At 43.3% G+C, this 17,409-nt stretch overlaps 1 protein-coding gene and 1 long non-coding RNA gene across 7 annotated transcripts in view; one reads left to right on the top strand and one right to left on the bottom strand.

Annotated features, from left to right (window-relative positions):
* The window catches only part of LOC137420792 (uncharacterized), a 45,040-nt gene extending 33,109 nt beyond the window's left edge, over positions 1-11,931 (top strand). The window contains exons 4-5 of the long non-coding RNA XR_013622484.1: positions 2,304-2,370; positions 11,814-11,931. This is a non-coding gene — a long non-coding RNA (uncharacterized LOC137420792). The remainder of the gene's footprint in view (positions 1-2,303; positions 2,371-11,813) is intronic.
* The window catches only part of LOC137420791 (cytosolic purine 5'-nucleotidase), a 104,234-nt gene that overhangs the window by 55,501 nt on the left and 31,324 nt on the right, over positions 1-17,409 (bottom strand). For 4 of the 6 annotated variants that reach the window (XM_068106163.2, XM_078772321.1, XM_078772323.1 and 1 more), the window contains exon 2: positions 11,755-11,885. In XM_068106163.2, the coding sequence (XP_067962264.1) occupies positions 11,755-11,858 (104 nt within the window). In that variant the 5' untranslated portion in view covers positions 11,859-11,885. Of the gene's footprint in view, positions 1-11,754; positions 11,886-14,081; positions 14,145-17,409 lie in introns of those variants that run through there. The other 2 variants (XM_068106162.2, XM_078772322.1) reach the window with 2 other exon arrangements.

Raw genomic sequence — 17,409 nt, 5'->3', positions numbered from 1 at the left:
CAAGATGCTCGGATCCACAGAGTTAATCCTACTATATTAAGCAAGGCAATTATATGTATGCATGTACAGTCACGTGAAAAAGTAAGTACACCCCATGTAAAGTTTTGGCTTTTTCAACATAGTTCAACATACAGCTATTTGATCTTCATTTCAACAATATTGATAGATAAAGGTGATATAATATAACAAATATCATGAAACATTTACATTTTGTAGTCCATTTTATAATTTAGATAAACATTAATGCAAATTTCGCATGTGGAAAAAGTAAGTACACCCCTACATGTATCACTACTTCAAATACCTAAAATTAGAATCAGGTGCACCAGCTCAGGTGCAAATGATTAGAACATCGTTAGAGAGGATCTTGGAGGAACCTGTCCTATTTAAACCTCAGACATTTCGTTTGGTTTGCTCTTTGTTGTTGAAGTGTGCGGCGTCACCATGCCTAGATCAAAACAGCTCTCTGAGGCCTTCAGAAAGAAGGTTATAGGTGCCTACGAGTCTAGGAAGGGATTTAAAGAGATCTCTAAACAATTTGAAATCAATCACTCGACTGTCCGGAAGATCATCTACAAGTGGAGAAGATTCCAAACAACTGCCAACTTGTTCAGGATAGGCCGCCCCAGCAAGTTCAGCCCGAGAGCAGACCGCAAGATGCTGAAAGAAGTCTCTAAGAACCCCAGAATGTCATCACAGGACCTACAGGTAGCTCTTGCCACTGTTGATGTCAAAGTGCACGAGTTTACCATTAGAAAGAGGCTGCACAAATTTGATCTACATGGGAGGTGTGCCAGGTGGAAACCTTTGCTGTCCAGAAAGAACATCAGGGCAAGACTAAAGTTTGCCAATGAACACCTAGGCAAAGACCAGCACTTCTGGAACAATGTGCTCTGGACAGATGCGTCAAAGGTAGAGCTATTCGGCCACAGTACCAGAAGACATGTTTGGCGAAAACCAAAGACAGCATTTGACCACAAGAACCTGATACCAACTGTAAAGCATGGTGGTGGAAATATTATGGTTTGAGGCAGCTTTGCTGCATCAAGGCCTGGGCAGCTCACCATCATAGAATCCACGATGAATTCTTCATTGTACCAGAGGGTGCTTGAGGATAATGTGAGGCCATCTGTCGGAAAATTGAAGCTCAACCGAGGGTGGACCTAGGAACATGACAATGACCCTAAACATACCAGTAAATCCACCAAGGAATGGCTGAAAAGAAACAAATGGAGGGTTCTGGAATGGCCAAGTCAAAGCCCGGATCTAAATCCCATCAAGATGTTGTGGGGCGATTTGAAAAGAGCTGTGCATGCAAGAAACCACTCAAACATCAAACATCAACATCAAACTCAAACCACACAGCTGAAATAATTCTGCATGGAGGAGTGGGCAAAAATTTCTCCCAGTCGATGTCAGAGACTGAATGAAAATGAATGATCGTTTTAAGGCCATTTTCCCCGCCAGAGCGGGGGTTAGCCTTGCGGGCCCCATGACAATCATGGTTCCCTGTTTGAGGCAATGTTTTTATGGCCGGATGCCCTTCCTGACGCCAACCCTTGGTCACGCTCTTACGATGCGCAGGGATACGGTGTACCTCTTCTAAATCGGGGTACACACCGTGATCATTCATCCCAGCAAGCTGGTACTCAATTTGCCGACCTCGGAAGGATGACAGGCTGAGTCAACCCCCCTGGCGTTAATTCAGCGATCGACCGGGATTCGAACCCAGGATCCTAGGATCCCAAGCCGGCACCCTAACCGCTAAGCCAACACCAGGCTGGATCGTTTACCAGAGACTGGTAGACAGTTATAAGAAACGCCTACTTGAGGTTGTTTCTGCCAAAGGGGGCAATACCACCTCTTAGAGCCAAGGGTGTACTTACTTTTTCCACATGCAAAATTTGCATTTATGTTTATTTAAATTATACAATGGACTACAAAATGTAAATGTTTCATGATATTTGTTATATTATATCACCTTTATCTATCAATATTGTTGAAATGAAGATCAAATAGCTGTATGTTGAAATATGTTGAAAAAGTCAAAACTTTACATGGGGTGTACTTACTTTTTCACGTGACTATGTATGTAGTGTATGTGTACATCTGAAAAATCAGAAAAATAACCCTGGGTCAGCTGACAGGCACAACCCCTCCCACAAGGGGTGGGGGAGATTCACCTACACACGTGCCACAGTGCAAGTGGTTTGTTGACCCTTGCTACAGACGGGGGATTATTAGCTGTGGCACAAATATATATTTGCCCCACATCCCTCATTATCCCCCCTTCCTTCCCCCAGCTGCTGAAGGGAGCAGGTGTTTCTAGGCATGAAAATTTCCCATTGGATCAGTTCAAAATCATCTGCAGTGAGTGTTCCCTGCTTTGTGCTCCCTGCTTTGTGCTCCCTGCTTTGTTGAAGACCTTGTTCATCTTGATGAATCCATGATTCAGAAAAAAAAAAGAAGAAAAAAAACAGTTTCTGGAAACCTTCAGAATATTTAATGAAGGTACCCAATAGTTTTTCTGTCACTATTATCTCAATCCTGTGACTGAAGTTTCATTTCACGAAGTCTGAGCATCATGGGACATAAAATGGTGTATTGCTACTCTCTAGAATTAATTATGACATCTTTCAATCGGTAAACCTTGATTAACGTTTTATCTATCAGAAAACTAGAATATGCAAATGCACGGCCTCTAGTTTTTGTATGATCTTAAAATATGTACATTTTCATTGGCACTGTCACTTGCACGATCTTGTTTTATTCCCAAGTACACGCGTTTGCCAAAAAGCCTCCTGTTTAGGGCCAGACACAGAAATGGGACATTCGGCATATCGCTGCTGCTATGTGTACACGTGATATGATCTGTTAAAATTCAACTACATATGTACCTTAATATCTGCATACAATATAATTAACATCGACGCTAGTTACACTCGACATTTAAATCTGATAAATGGTCTCGATGAACAGTTTAAAGGCCTCCTCGAAAAACATCATCAAATAGTTTGCAGCCAACAGTACTGGAAACAGGACAGCTGGCTGGCTGAACATTTCCGACAACACGAGGCATGATCTGTGATGCAGCACCCCCTGCTTGTGCTGTACTAGAACTGTATTTGCAAATCGATTTCAGTTTCAGGCGTTATTGTGTGGTATGGGTTGTGGGTGTTATTGGAGGTTAACCCTTTCAGTACGGGATTTTTTTTTTGATAAAAATACCCCCGGTATTTTTTAATTTGGCATTTTGGTACGGGAATGCAACCACGTACTGACGATCTATTTATAGGTATAGTCGATGACGGGTAGTAACGTCATCCGTACACAAAACTTTTTCGCGGATTGCGGCACTGGACGTCATCCGTACTCAAAGAGTTAAAGATCCCACTGTTTTTTTTGCGAAGACTAAGCGAGTTATCATCGGCACCCTGGGCAAATTAAAACTCTCAGCCACCTTTAGTCAAACATCAGGCCTGGCATGCTGGTTCGTGAAAGACTTGGGCCAAAAATGTCTGTAGCAGGCCCCACAAGTAGGGGAGAATAATTGGTGTCATAAAATAAAATGTAGTTGTAGTTGTAGTAGTAGTAGTAGTAGTAGTAGTAGTAGTAGTAGTAGTAGTGACTCAATCGGTCCCCTATGAGTAGTAGTAGTAGTAGTAGTAGTAGTAGTAGTAGTAGTAGTAGTAGGTTGGTGACCTTTGACCGCTTTCATGCTATCTGGCTGAGAGTTTTAATTTGCCCAGGGTGCCGATGATAACTCGCTTAATCTTCGCAAAAAACACTGTGGGATCTTTAACTCTTTGAGTACGGATGACGTCCAGTGCCGCAATCCGCGAAAAAAATTTGTGTACGGATGACGTTACTACCCGTCATCGACTATACCTATAAACAGATCGTCAGTACGTGGTTGCATTCCCGTACCAAAATGCCAAATTAAAAAATACCGGGGGTATTTTTATCAAAAAAAAATCCCGTACTCAAAGGGTTAACCTCCAATAACACCCACAACCCATACCACACAATAACACCTGAAAGTGTTGTAGTAGTAGTAGTAGCCGTAGTAGTAGTAGTAGTAGTAGTAGTAGTAGTAGTAGTAGTAGTAGTAGTAGTAGTAGTAGTAGTAGTAGTAGTAGTAGTAGTAGTAGTAGTAGTAGTAGTAGTGCTTTTGTTGGAAAGGTTACAGAGATTTGCGTTCAGAGCTCATGCAAGCTCAGGCAAACATATGTTCCCAGTTTAATGTCGCTCAATTCCTCATCTCTGCAAGTCCATGGTTTGAACTACAGTAGACAAGGTAGAGCATTTTGAAGAGAAAGCACTACCAAGACAGATAAGGGGAAGGTAAAAGAACGCCAAAGAACACCAAAAAAAAGAACGCCAAAGAACACCAAAAAGAATGCCAAATAACACATTTATACAAATAAGAGCAAAATATCTTGTGGGGAGACCGTACAAAGTGCATCATTTATAGTCCAGGTTTCCTTAAACTTTTGAACAGTGTTACTATATTCTGCCGCCTTGTACTCCGAAATAATGCGTGAGCGTATTAAGCCCTTCAGACATACAGAACTGTGTTCCACCACATCTTTCTCAATTTTTGCCTTCCTGGTTTTATATATTGCCATTTTTGCACATAACAGGCTAAACAGGCTAAAATAAAGTTAACAAGGAGATCTCGTGACTTGCTTAGTTTCTTTACCGGGTGCCCGATGATAAAAAGTGTTGGAGAGAAGTGAAGCCAGAAGCGCAAGAGAAGATTTTTCATCAGTAAGAACACTGGTTCAAGACGGTGGCATTGAAGGTATATGTGAAATATAGTTTCCCTTTCACCACAAAAGCAGCAATCCTCTGAGACGTTAGTGAAGCGCCGCATCATAGATCCAGAGCTCAGTGCACCATGTAGCAACCTCCAACTTAAGTCTGCCATCATTCTTGGCGTTGGGTAGAGATAGAGTGAATCCCAACGTGGATGAACAGTCGAAGGAAGTGGAAGAATCTCACGCCAGGGAGTATCCAGTCGGGTTGCAAGAGCTATATAATGGAGCGAGTGGATCACTAGCAGGTATATATTTTTCCTTGATAGCCCACAGAACGACATTTCCACTGTGCCAGGGGTCTTACTCATATTGTTTGCAGGTATTGGCTGAGAGAGCTCGCAACATCGTGGTCGGATTTTAAAATCCATGGAGTTACCGATGGACATCTGTCCAGATCCATCACCCTCTTTGGGATTCTCTAGATATTCCAGACAATCGGGAGGCAAGGAGCTTTTGACCTCTTCAAGTATCCTGGAGGGGATCCTGATTGTCCTCAGGCCCATTTTCGCTGCGAGTTCCTTGGGTAAAAGCGTTCTCTTACCATCGTTCAGAAGGTCTCCCACTGTGGATATGCTACCAGCTAAGAGGCTCCTTCTTACTGAAAAGGAAGCCAGAGTTGGGCCCTGTAGAAGAGGGTTGAGAATGAGCGGTTCTTCTAACAGGTCCTTGCCTGGATAAGGAACTGTTCTTTGTACGTCGACTACATTCCAAGCCTTCAGCATTTCTTGATAAAAAGGAGGCAATGTAGCACTAGACAGGCTCCGAGATGTAATGATGAAAAGATTCCTTTTGTACCCAAGATTGAGCACTTTGCTGAAGAAGTATGATGCCAGTGAGCACCATTGCGGTGCAGGGTTCACATGTAGGTAACGTTGTATGGTCTTCAGCCTGGATACGTGGTAGTGGCTTCGAAGGCAGGGAAAAGACTGTCCACCTTCTGAAAAAGGCAAGCTCAGAATGCCCAGGGAAACCCAGTGTTTACCATTCCAAAAGTAGTCCAGTAGCTTCCTCTGCATCTTAACCAGAAACTCCTCTGGAGTGCTTATGCCTGAATACTAACTTCGGAATTATAAACTGTTTAATAAGGAGTGTTTTTCCCCTCAGAGACAGGACTTTTAGTAGTCCACTCCAGTCTCTCAACTTTGCTTCGATCTTGTCCCCTAAAGTGTTCCAGTTAATGAGTGGTGAGGACCCATGGGAAGTGGATAAGTGCACCCCCAAATATTTGAGCTCATTGCGACTCCAGGTCAATTTCTGAAAAAGTGTTGGTAACTCCTTTACCTGCATTTGTCCAATTAGAAGCCCCGAGCTTTTCCTCCAATTGATTGTAGCAGACGATGCTGCTGAATAGACCTGCTGACAATCATAAACTATTTGCATATCCCTTGCATTACTGGCAAACACGAGAACATCATCTGCATATGCAGAAAGTTTGAGGTTGACCGTGTTGTGTGGCACCACAATGCCAGTTAGCCTTCTTCTCATCAAACAAAGGAAGGGTTCGATACATAGGGAATATAATTGGCCGGACAGGGGACATCCTTGTCTTATTCCTCTCTCAAATGGAAAGGGCGCGAGCAAGAAACCGTTGACTTTGACTAGGCATTCTGCCGACATGTACAACGTCTGAATCATGCCTACAAATCTCCTCCCCAACCCAAATGTTAGCAAGGTTTCAAACAGATACTCATGGTTCATCTGGTCAAAGGCTTTCTCCTGATCCAAGGAAAGAAATCCGACTTGAGTCCGAGTCATGTCCGCATACTGTATCAGGTCTCTGACAAGGGATATGTTGTCATGTATTGTCCTGCCTGGAATGGCATAAGATTGGTCCGGGCTAACTAATTTTGTCAGGACTGGTCCGAGACGGAGTGACAACATTTTAGCCATGACCTTATAATCCACACACAGCAGAGACACAGGGCGGTAATTCTTCAAGTCTCTCAAGTCACCCTCCTTGGGAATCAAGACCAGCATCGCTCGACGCCAAGAAAGGGGCATTATACCTGTATCACATGCTTCCTGAGCTACGCTTAGGTAATCAGGTCCAACCAAGTCCTATACTTTTGTATAGAATTCACATGATAAGCCATCCATGCCAGGGGCTTTATCTCTTGATAGGCTGTGCAGGGCGGTTTTCATTTCTTCCAGAGATAATGGAGTCTCCAGCTGCTCCCGGTCTTCTACAGAGGCTTCAGGAAGACTACTCCACAAAGTGCCACCTGCACCTGCATCTGTGCTCTTACCCGAATACAGCTGAGCATAAAAGGCTCTAATTCGTTTTTGAACACCCTCAGAGCCATTGAGCAAGAGACCATCTTCTGCGAGAACACTCGCTATAGCCCTGAATTGACCTTTGCGTTTTTCCACCCCTTTGAGATAATTCAGGACATATTCATCCTCAGAAATAAACTGCAAACGAGAGCGCACATATGCCCCTCGTGCCTTCACACGACTACATGCTTTAAGGGTGCTCTTTTTTTCTTGGTATGCCTGCAGTTCAGTCGAGGTAAGTGTGGCCAGGTGCTTCTCAAGGTGCAGCAGTTCCTCTTCCAGTCTTTTGATCCCTAACCCAAGTGTTTTGCTCGATCCATACGAGTATTCCTGACACAGCAATTTCAATCGTACCTTGCCTACATCCCACCAGAATCCAAGTGAGCAAAAATCTCCTTTTTTTATTCCTCCAGGCTTGCCAAAAATTCAAAAAGATTGACAAAAAGGCTTTATCCTGACTTAAAGCATTGTTCAGGTGCCACAAGCCAGGGCCTCGCCTTGTTTCCGCCAGGGAAAACTTAATCCAGGCCAAGTTGTGATCTGTGAAATGGGCAACTTTTATGCCGGAGTCACTGACACTCTTACACCAACGGTGAGACACGTAAATTCTATCGAGCCGGGATTGTGATATATGACCACCTCTGATACTCGTATACGTGAATGTTCTGTCTGTGGGGTGTTGTATGTGCCAAGTATCCCTCAAGATTAACAGTGTTATGGTTTGTTGTAATATTCTTACAGAGGGATTATGCGGCTCCTGACCTATTCGATCAAGGGAGGGGTTTAGAGTGCAATTAAAGTCTCCTCCAAGAATTACACACTCTTCACCAGGCAAGGTGAGCATGAATCTCTGCAACCGGTTGAAGAAAATCCCCCTTGCAACTCCTACACAAGGTGCATAAATGTTGACGAAATTGACAACAAATTCTTCAAACTTTGCTTTTATATGTAGCAACCGCCCCACACTGGCTTCCTTTACGACAAGTATTTCAGGTTTCCTCTTTGGTGAAAAGAGGGTAGCCACTCCACAAGATGTGTCCGTTAGGTGACTGAAAAAGGCCAAGCCTTCCCATTGGTTTTCCCATCGGGATGCAGCCTCTGGGGTCGTGTGGGTTTCCTGCAAAAAGGTTACTTCAAGTTTTTCCTTCACACAGAATGACAATACCTGGTGCACACGGAATGCATCCTTACAGCCATTGACATTCAATGATCCTATTCGTAAGTTTGATGTCATTATTGTATTGAGAGTTTTGTTTCTGTGAAATTCATCCTCCTAAACGAATTTATATTCAGGCCCGTAACTCAACAACTTTGCTAGAAACTTCCTGACTCGGGCTTGTTCGGCCGAGCCTGAAGTCCTTGTTTTATGTCCCTCTCTCCTTAGTGCATACAAGGAATGCACTAGCAAGTCATAATCTTTCCACCGTTTCAGCGCATTTTCCACTTTCTTCCTGCTATGCAAGCTTTGTTCCAGGAACTCGAGTATCTCCTGGCTGGGAATGCAGGAATGGCGTCCTGCCGGTAGGTCTGTCTCTAAACCAGTCAGTGACCCTTGATAGTCTTCCCCATCACCAATACTTTCCTCATCATCGCTGTCTGGAGGTTCAAGATCCTTCTCCTTTGGTGTACTTGTACAATGTGTCAAGTCTTCTGCCATGTCGTCTCTCAAGGCTGACTTGGCATAATCTTCTGGCGCAGAGGAACGCTCCTTTCGCTCTGATGCGGCGGACGTTGCTACACCTGTGGGAATGGATGCCTCCTCCTCAGTTGGTATAGGAGATCCAACCTTTTGGGGTCGTAAAATAGAGATGTGCTCAACTATTCCCCTTTCTGCGCCAACAGTGAGTGAAGTGACATCACCTGAGATGTCGGTCAGTGCCAGCAACTTTATTGATGCTTGTGTGTCTGGTTCCCTCTCTCTGTCTGTCCCACCGATGAATGCTACTTCAGAATCCTTTGAAACTTCGGTGTTAATCCTTCGGTTCAGAACTGCTCTTGTAGATGTTTCAATCCCTGGTTTATTTTGAAGCTTCGTTGCAGTTGTTATTATTGGATGCATTTTCTCAGGAGCCAACATCACAGTATCGTTTGGCCCTGTCAAGTCAGATACCTCTAGGTTGTTTGTCTTTACCGTGCTGGGTTTACTACCTGACGGTCTCCCTTCCTGTTCATTCTTCAAACTGTCTTTGGGTGGATCTGAGAGAGAGGACTCTCCATATCCTGTCGTTTGATGAATAGTTTCCTCTTCTTCTTCTTCTTCCATTTCTTCAGATTGGGTTACCACTCTTTTCTCCTTCAGAATACTAGGCTTTACAAATCCCTTTGACACATTACTTCCCGTGTCATCCTCAATTGTACCAGGGTGTTCCGTGGTCCCATCCTCTGCGGGTTCTGATTTCCTCTTCTGTGCTCTCTTTGCCTTCCCTGCTCCCACTGCCTGCCATTGATTTATGGCAGCAGAAGAGTTGGGATGAGAAGCTGGTATAGAACTTTCTTGAGGGTCCACTGCCCTCGAGCACAAAGGAGCAACCGCCTCTCTTAGGTTACCTACAGTGACGCTGGGATCCTCTCGAGGCCGATCTGGACGTTGAGGAGCTGCAACCTCTTTAATGATGGTGGGGCAGTCTGCTCTCCTGTGATCCTTCGCTTTGCATACAAAACAACGGGGTTCGTTTGTCATATAAAACACCCTGTAATTCTTTCCGTCAAAAGGAATAACAAACGACCCCTCACATTCAGCCTCCTTTCCCAATTCAATGGATACTTGTCTTTTAAAAGACCAGACATGTTGTAGGGAGGGCTCATGACAGCCCAAAGACACAGGCTTGATGGGTGATCTCAACACTCCCAGTCGTTCCAGGAAAGGCACCACGACATTGTCAGGCACGTAAGGGGGTATATTAGATATAATTATCCTTGTACCAAGACTTGAGAGCGGCTCGACTTGTACAAAGAGTCCTCCCACACTAATCCCTTTCTCAATGGCTTTGTTTGCTGCAGACTCTGAGTTTAGAAAGAACACAGCTTGTCCATACATTTTCGAGGCTGCAACTATCGTTGCTGGATCAACCACACTAGCGAGTGCGTTCACATAGGCCTCTATTTGGATGATTTGTCCCAACTCGCATTTCACCCCGTGCTTCCTTGTTAACGCCACGGGTGGGCAGGGCGGTTCCCACCTGCACCAGAGGTAGTAGCGGCCATTTTTGCCCACGTACCATCCAGAGGCATGATTGCTATTAACGGTATATTTCCCGTCAAATGAAAATGGGAAAAAAAATATCAATGAGCTCGTTCGCGAGCTTCTGCTTATTTTAGCACGACCGTACAGGTATGCTGGTGATTAACTCAAAAGGATAATCAAACGGGCGTTGAGCAAATAACTTATCGGCTTAATCGCCAAAACTATGCAAATTTAGCACAGAAAGTCAAGGGTGATTAAGCAAAAACAGGGAAGTCAAACAGTTTGTGATACGCCACAAATCGGGCGCGGCAAATCTAGTCCCACACGGGTGCGGCCGCACGCCGCGGCTAGGCCCGAACACAAAGGGCTAATAACTCAAACGGGACGTCAAAGTAAAGTAACAAAATGAACCAACTTGGTTCAAATAACCCAAATAAACCAAAAATACAAACGAAAACGGAAGAGGGTGAGATGGAAATGTCGAAAATAGCACGGCTCGAGGAGCAGCAAAATGGCGTGGCGTGGCGTGGCGTAGTAGTAGTAGTAGTAGTAGTAGTAGTAGTAGTAGTAGTAGTAGTAGTAGTAGTAGTAGTAGTAGTAATAATAATAATAATAGGAAAGGTCTCAAGTTAAAGTACTTCAATGGCAGGCATGTAAATTGAGTTTTCATGCTCAAAAGGATTCAAATTCAGCCATTTTATAGATGGATAGAAAAAAATGAGTTTAACATTGTGGATTCTTCTTTTTTTTGCATGTTTGAAAGGACTTTAGTCATGGAATGCATCGCTACGTCGCTGTAACAGGTGTTGTAAGATGAAGAAAAAAAAGAAAAAATACATCTCAATTATATACTATTAATGGTCCCCTATGATTACTTGAAAGGTTAGGAAGAGTTGACAGACAAAACGTATAGTTCAGCAAAATGTGGTAAACCATAAAGAAACGTTCAAGGAGAAGGAGATAAATTGAAGGCTTGGGAGTTATTCGATGCGATACTTCGATGTGTGTGCCGTCACCCGGATGAACGTTAAACTGGGCGTCCCGTCTGTTTAGCATTCGTTGATAGACACGGAAGATCACACGGTTAGGTGTCCTTCACGAAGAGTAGGAGAGCCATCGCCAGACCCCCAAAGGCCTAAACGATTCACAAATTCCTGCACACTCGGCCGTCTATCCTCTGTCAGAGTGGTGACTCATCCAGGATTGTAACCCAAGCCAAGGAAAGTGCCCCAGCAGCCCCCGTTGCTCCATATAGAACATGGTGCATAAGATAAGACAAGGAGTTCAAGGTTGAGAGGGAATGGAAAGGAGGAGAGAAAATAGATTGTATGGGACACTGCCTAGTACAAAGAGGTTTGGGGGCAAACAGTTCATAAATTCAGCTCGTTTGGAATACCCAAGTAAAGAATCTATCCCACATTTTAAAATTACAGTAAATTGCTTTCATGCTACCAATCTGTAAAATGTACATCTTACCTGTGATAGGCCTCCCGTTTGAATTGCTTCACCATCGGCGGTGTCTCGCTGTTTTTCAGGAAATCTTGCTTGTCGTGTTCTATCCACCCGGACATGGTGAACATGTGGATCGAGGCAACGAAATGGAAATTCTGCAAATGCACACGAGGATTTTATATTGGATTGCACACTATAAACCCATCCAGGCCCACATTTATAAACAACAGAGCTATGTTACTGAATTACCAAACAACCTGGACCTGCTTTCCTGAGGGATTCGGTGACACAGGCAGGTGGAGTTTCCTCATTATTATAAAATGGAAAAAAAAAATCTTGGTGATGTCCAGTTTCGGTGTGTGTTGGCAGAAAGGTGGAACAATGGAAGGAATCGGGAGAGCGTTCGAAGTATGCCGTACCCCATGGCAAACGCAAAGAAGCTGACCTATCACGTTTCAATTCCTCATTGGAACAAAAAGAGCAACGAAGGGTTTATCATGCTCCCTCCAAAGAAACAATCTGTCGATTCCATCCACCATTTCATCATTACTGCAATCTGGATGACAATCGATGAAAGGAAACTCCAACAAGGACATACTCGACATCGTTTAAATAAATAGAATCATCTCGATACATGACAACCATATTTTTACATCAGTTGCTGATATCAAATAGTTTAACTGTAACATGTTAATGTCTTCATGAACACAATCATACGAAACCTCGGAAGGAAATGCAAACAAATTAAAGGATCAGTTGGAAGCAGTGGTTCTGCGAACGAATCGAGCGACGTAAAACATGTTGTTCGATGTTATCCGCCGGTGGTTTACAGCAAACACGCACTACGCGTCACCGTGACATACTACAAGATGTGATGATGTGAGTATTGCATGGTGCTCCATTATCCTACACAATGAAAATGCCACGTCACAAAGGTATTCGGCAACATCATTCTCCTGTGAAACTTAAACGTCGTGCTGCAAAAAGGTTGTTGGGTATAAATTGCCTTCCTAGAGACGCTGAGTAACATTTGCTCGGTGGGCAACCCTGTCAACTGCTTTTTTTATTATTATTGGCTGTACAAGTGTTCATTTAACATACAATATCAACTTTTGATGTCCCCATGCCCACAAAATAATAATGCCCTTGTAGCTCGATTAAAGTTATATTTTCTCTGGCAGCTTGTAGTTCAGGAATACTTTCCTTCAGATAGTTCAGGAATACTTTCCTTCAGATAGTTCAGGAATACTTTCCTTCAGATAGTTCAGGAATACTTTCCTTCAGATAGTTCAGGAATACTTTCCTTCAGATAGTTCAGGAATACTTTCCTTCAGATAGTTCAGGAATACTTTCCTTCAGATAGTTCAGGAATACTTTCCTTCAGATAGTTCAGGAATACTTTCCTTCAGATAGTTCAGGAATACTTTCCTTCAGATAGTTCAGGAATACTTTCCTTCAGATAGTTCAGGAATACTTTCCTTCAGATAGTTCAGGAATACCTTCCTTCAGATAGTTCAGGAATACTTTCCTTCAGATAGTTCAGGAATACTTTCCTTCAGACATCTGCTGCCAAATAGTTTAGAGGACATCCATAATATGATTGACAGGTCGGTGACCTCTGACCGCTGTCTTCTACAGCCCCGTTTCTTGTCTTGCAATCCCTGCCCTTTCCTACCTCTGTCACCCCTCTCCCTCTTCCCAACCCTGTGCACTCACTGTGTCCTCCTTCCCCTCTCTTTTCTCATTCTTCCCCATGCCCATTCTTCCTCCAAGTGTACCTACTGTTGGTATGCTTCCCCCTTTCCACCATCTTCTTCTTGTTCAGTTATGTTCTGGTCTGGTCTGTCCTATGTTCCAGCTCTTCCATGAGCCGAGACTTTGTACACAAAAAGGGGGCAATTCACTCTTTTGAAGAAAGCAAACAGGTAATGTGATGGTCGTAATGCCTTATATTCATTGACCTTTGGTAAAACCATTCCCCACATGGAATCTTGTGCAAAGGCAGTCGTTTTCAATGTTGAACGACACATTTACAAAACATACGTTCGGTTGTTGTTACTAATAACAGCCAGGCAGCCCGTGATGCATCAGAAGGAGCGGCATCACTTGAGCATTATCAAAGAAAAGACGAGAAGAAATGACAGTCGATTAGGACAAATGTACTAGCGCATATATCAAAAAGATGATAATAAATAAATACTCAATGCTCAATCAACAACAAAACAGAAACTTCTGTTGGGAATGACGCTCGATAAGACCACTCATTTAGGTGAATTCAACATGATAATGCTGCAGAAGCGAGAGTTATACAAAAGTGACCCAAATGGCCCGCGAAATGCAAAAACCCGTACCTTGATGAGAAAAGCTGTCGACTGGCTAAAAAAAATGAAGACACTGAAAGAATATTCCCACAACAACGGTTGACCAGTCAGGGAGCGGCACCTCTGATGAGTCAACTACGCCTACAGGATCCACTTCCTCAATATTTGAGGTGAAACTGTTTTTGCAACAGAGTGCTACAGAGGCACACACACAAAACATAGGGGCAACACCCTGGTGCTCACCTGGTAGAATAAACAGTATACTGCACCGACTAAGGGTATTTTAAACCAATTTCAATGGTTGCTAGAAGACAGGGCAGCATGTAGAATCATATCAACATAATCATAAGACTTTAAACAAACAAACAAACAAATACCTATTTTGGGGGGAAACCCCTACCCCACCTCCCCATCCTGTATATGTCCTCAGACCCCAATTTTTTTTAATGCGTTGAACAAACATTGGTACATCACGGGTGATGAAGGTTGTGGTGAGGTTTCATTAAAATTGTGTCTGTAGTTTTAGAGAATGAGCAAATACCTATTTTGGGGGGCAACCCCCCAGTAGACCCCTCACGGCCCGATTTTTTAAAATCCTGTGAACAAACATTGGTACAACACGGGTGATTAAGGTTGTGGTCAAGTTTCATCAGAATTGCGTGTGTATATTCTGAGAAAAAAAAAGCAAATTCCTATTTTGGGGGTCAAACCTGGATGCACTTTGACCCCCGGTAGACTCCTTAGACCCTGATTTTTTTTTAATGCCATGAACAAACTTTAGTTAACACAACAAATATCATTTGTGCCAAATTTGGTCGCAATCCCATCAACGGTTTCGGAGAAGAAGTTTCAAGGCTAATTTCACCCCAAATCCACTTTTTTGAAATACCAACTTCTGTCCTGGAAGTCCTTAGTGTCCTTGTGTTTTATACTTCTCCCACCCCCCCCCCTCTCCCCCCTTCCCACGCCTCCTCCCCCCAAGCCCTCTCCCTCCCACACATCTCCCTGCTCTCCAATGTTGTGTGCTCTCAAGTGTTTGTGTGCTTCCCTTTCTCTCCCCATCTTGTCTTCCGCTCCCTCTTTTTATATATTTTGTTTGTCTGGTTGATTTGTTTGTGAAGTAAATGTCAGCTCCGACAGATTTGTAAGTGTGATTAATGTCATAAATTAGCTCTTTCACGAGCCTCGATCTTGTATACAAAAAAAAAAGAAGAAAAGAAAAAGCTCTTTCACGAGCCTCGATTCGGTATACCGAAAAAAAAGAAAAAGAAAAAAAAAAGAAGCTTTCACGAGCCTCGATTCGGTATACCGAAAAAAAAGAAAAAGAAAAAAAAAAGAAGCTTTCACGAGCCTCGATTCGGTATACCGAAAAAAAAGAATAAGAAAAAAAAAAGAAGTGTTTACGGGTGGACGACGCGCCATCGCATAAGCTCACCTGAACTTCGCTCCAGGTGAGCAAAAAACCAACAGGGAAGGTCTCAACAGAATCAGTCAAAATGTTTAAGAGCGAGGACATATAAGGTCATGCCATGATTGGAAATATTTGCTACTACACACCATGAATGAATGTTTTCAAAGCAACCAGATTTCCCATTTGTAAACAGCATCAGGGCATCCAGGAAGCCACATTCACTCGTCTTGTTGATAAATTCTAAAGCACCGCCACATTCCCCTCCCCCCACTCTGCCCCTCTTCCAAGAGTCATGTGGTTTCCTGATAAAGTCACTAAGAAACTAGAACGACACTCGGTAGTGTGCATACCTCCACCAGGCTGAACACTTTTTGTTTTGTATCAAACTGATAGGCCGAATCTGGATTCGGACCTGAACCAAAATGGAATAGACTTGTTCTTGTCACCTAACCAACTCATCTACCAAGTTTAGTCATAACTCGTCCATAACGTTTTTCAATGTCATGTTATATATCGCTTTTTGCCCAATCTCTCGATGGTGAAGAATCACTTATAAAATTGAATAATTTTCGTATCCGAATCCATATTCAGATCTTCACCAAAGTTGAATCGATTCTTCCTTATCACACACACAACCTCTCTACCAAGTTTCATCCAAATCCGTCCATAAGTTTTTGAGATGTCCTGCTATGTATCGTTTTTGGCCCAATCTCCCAATGGTGAAGAATCACTTTTTAAAATTCTACTAGCCGGATCCGACTCCGGATCTTCACCAACATCTATTAATTTCGTCCCTGTCACACACACAACCTCTCTGCCAAATTTCGTCCGAATTCGTCTACAACTTTTTAAGATGTCTTCTTCACGAACAGACAGATAGACAAACAGGGGTGAACACATAACCTCCATCAACCTTTGGTGGTGGAGGTAACCAGAACAGAAGATTATTTGGGAATTAGGGGCTGAAAATACAGACACCAATGAAGTGCTTTGAAAACAAAACTTGTGCTTCGTTTTGGAACCAGCGTGTCGGTTATTAGCCGTTGTAGTGGGTCTGGTTTTATCTGTGCCTCTGACGTACCTCATGGAGACGCTCTTAAGACAGCAGTTGGAAGACAACCAGAATGTCAATGAAAAACAGTGCATGCTGCATTAGGCAGCTAAAAGCATTTGCCGGGCAGCTAAAGATCGGGAAAGGTAGCTAAATATGCCAAGACAACTCTTGTCAAACTACAGACATTCTACACCCAGAACACGGGCATCAAGAGGTCGAAACAGAAATCAGGTAAAAATGAGGAAGTGGTAGCCCTTTTGAGAATCACCTCGCTTATATCACCAGTGGAGAATTAGATATTGTCAACTTTGTAGGCAATCATGAATGCAGCAAGATGTCACTATCACTAGTCAATGAGGATCGATCTATGGATGCAGTAGGTACAGGTACAAAGGCCCCTCGTGCGAAAATCTTACAAGATGGGCCAAACATTGTCAGTGTTGTTACTCTTCTTCGGTTATCACTGAAAACAGCAGAAGTAGTTGATGCTATATGCAAGTGGTCATTTCGTGAAGGTGAAACTTTTGGAGATGTTGCAGTCCGCTATCGGCAATATCTTTTGAATGATGTACCTTTTGGTATAAAGTCAGCACACTTCTGTTGTACTGGTGCAACAGACAAATCCTCAAATCAGCAGAACACCATCACCGACAAGTCAGCTCACTACCAGCAAAGGAGGACAAAGTTTATGAGGTGGATCAAGCTCCCAGTCCTAAGGGATTCTTCACAGTATCAATCAAATAAGCCAGACTGCTAAACTTCCTTTTTGAGACTTGTGCCATGGGTGAGCAGTCGTCCCCATCTATAGGTTCTACTCTTCTGAGTGGTGGCTTTGAAGAAGTAACCGAAACGGTGTTGATCAAACAGGGTTCTGTAACTCCCGTTGCCAATTC

This window comes from Myxine glutinosa, chromosome 2 (genome assembly GCF_964187855.1).
Source record: "Myxine glutinosa chromosome 2, kmMyxGlut1.1, whole genome shotgun sequence".
In the NCBI taxonomy this organism is placed as follows: domain Eukaryota; kingdom Metazoa; phylum Chordata; class Myxini; order Myxiniformes; family Myxinidae; genus Myxine; species Myxine glutinosa.
This window is presented reverse-complemented; position numbering and strand designations above follow the sequence as displayed.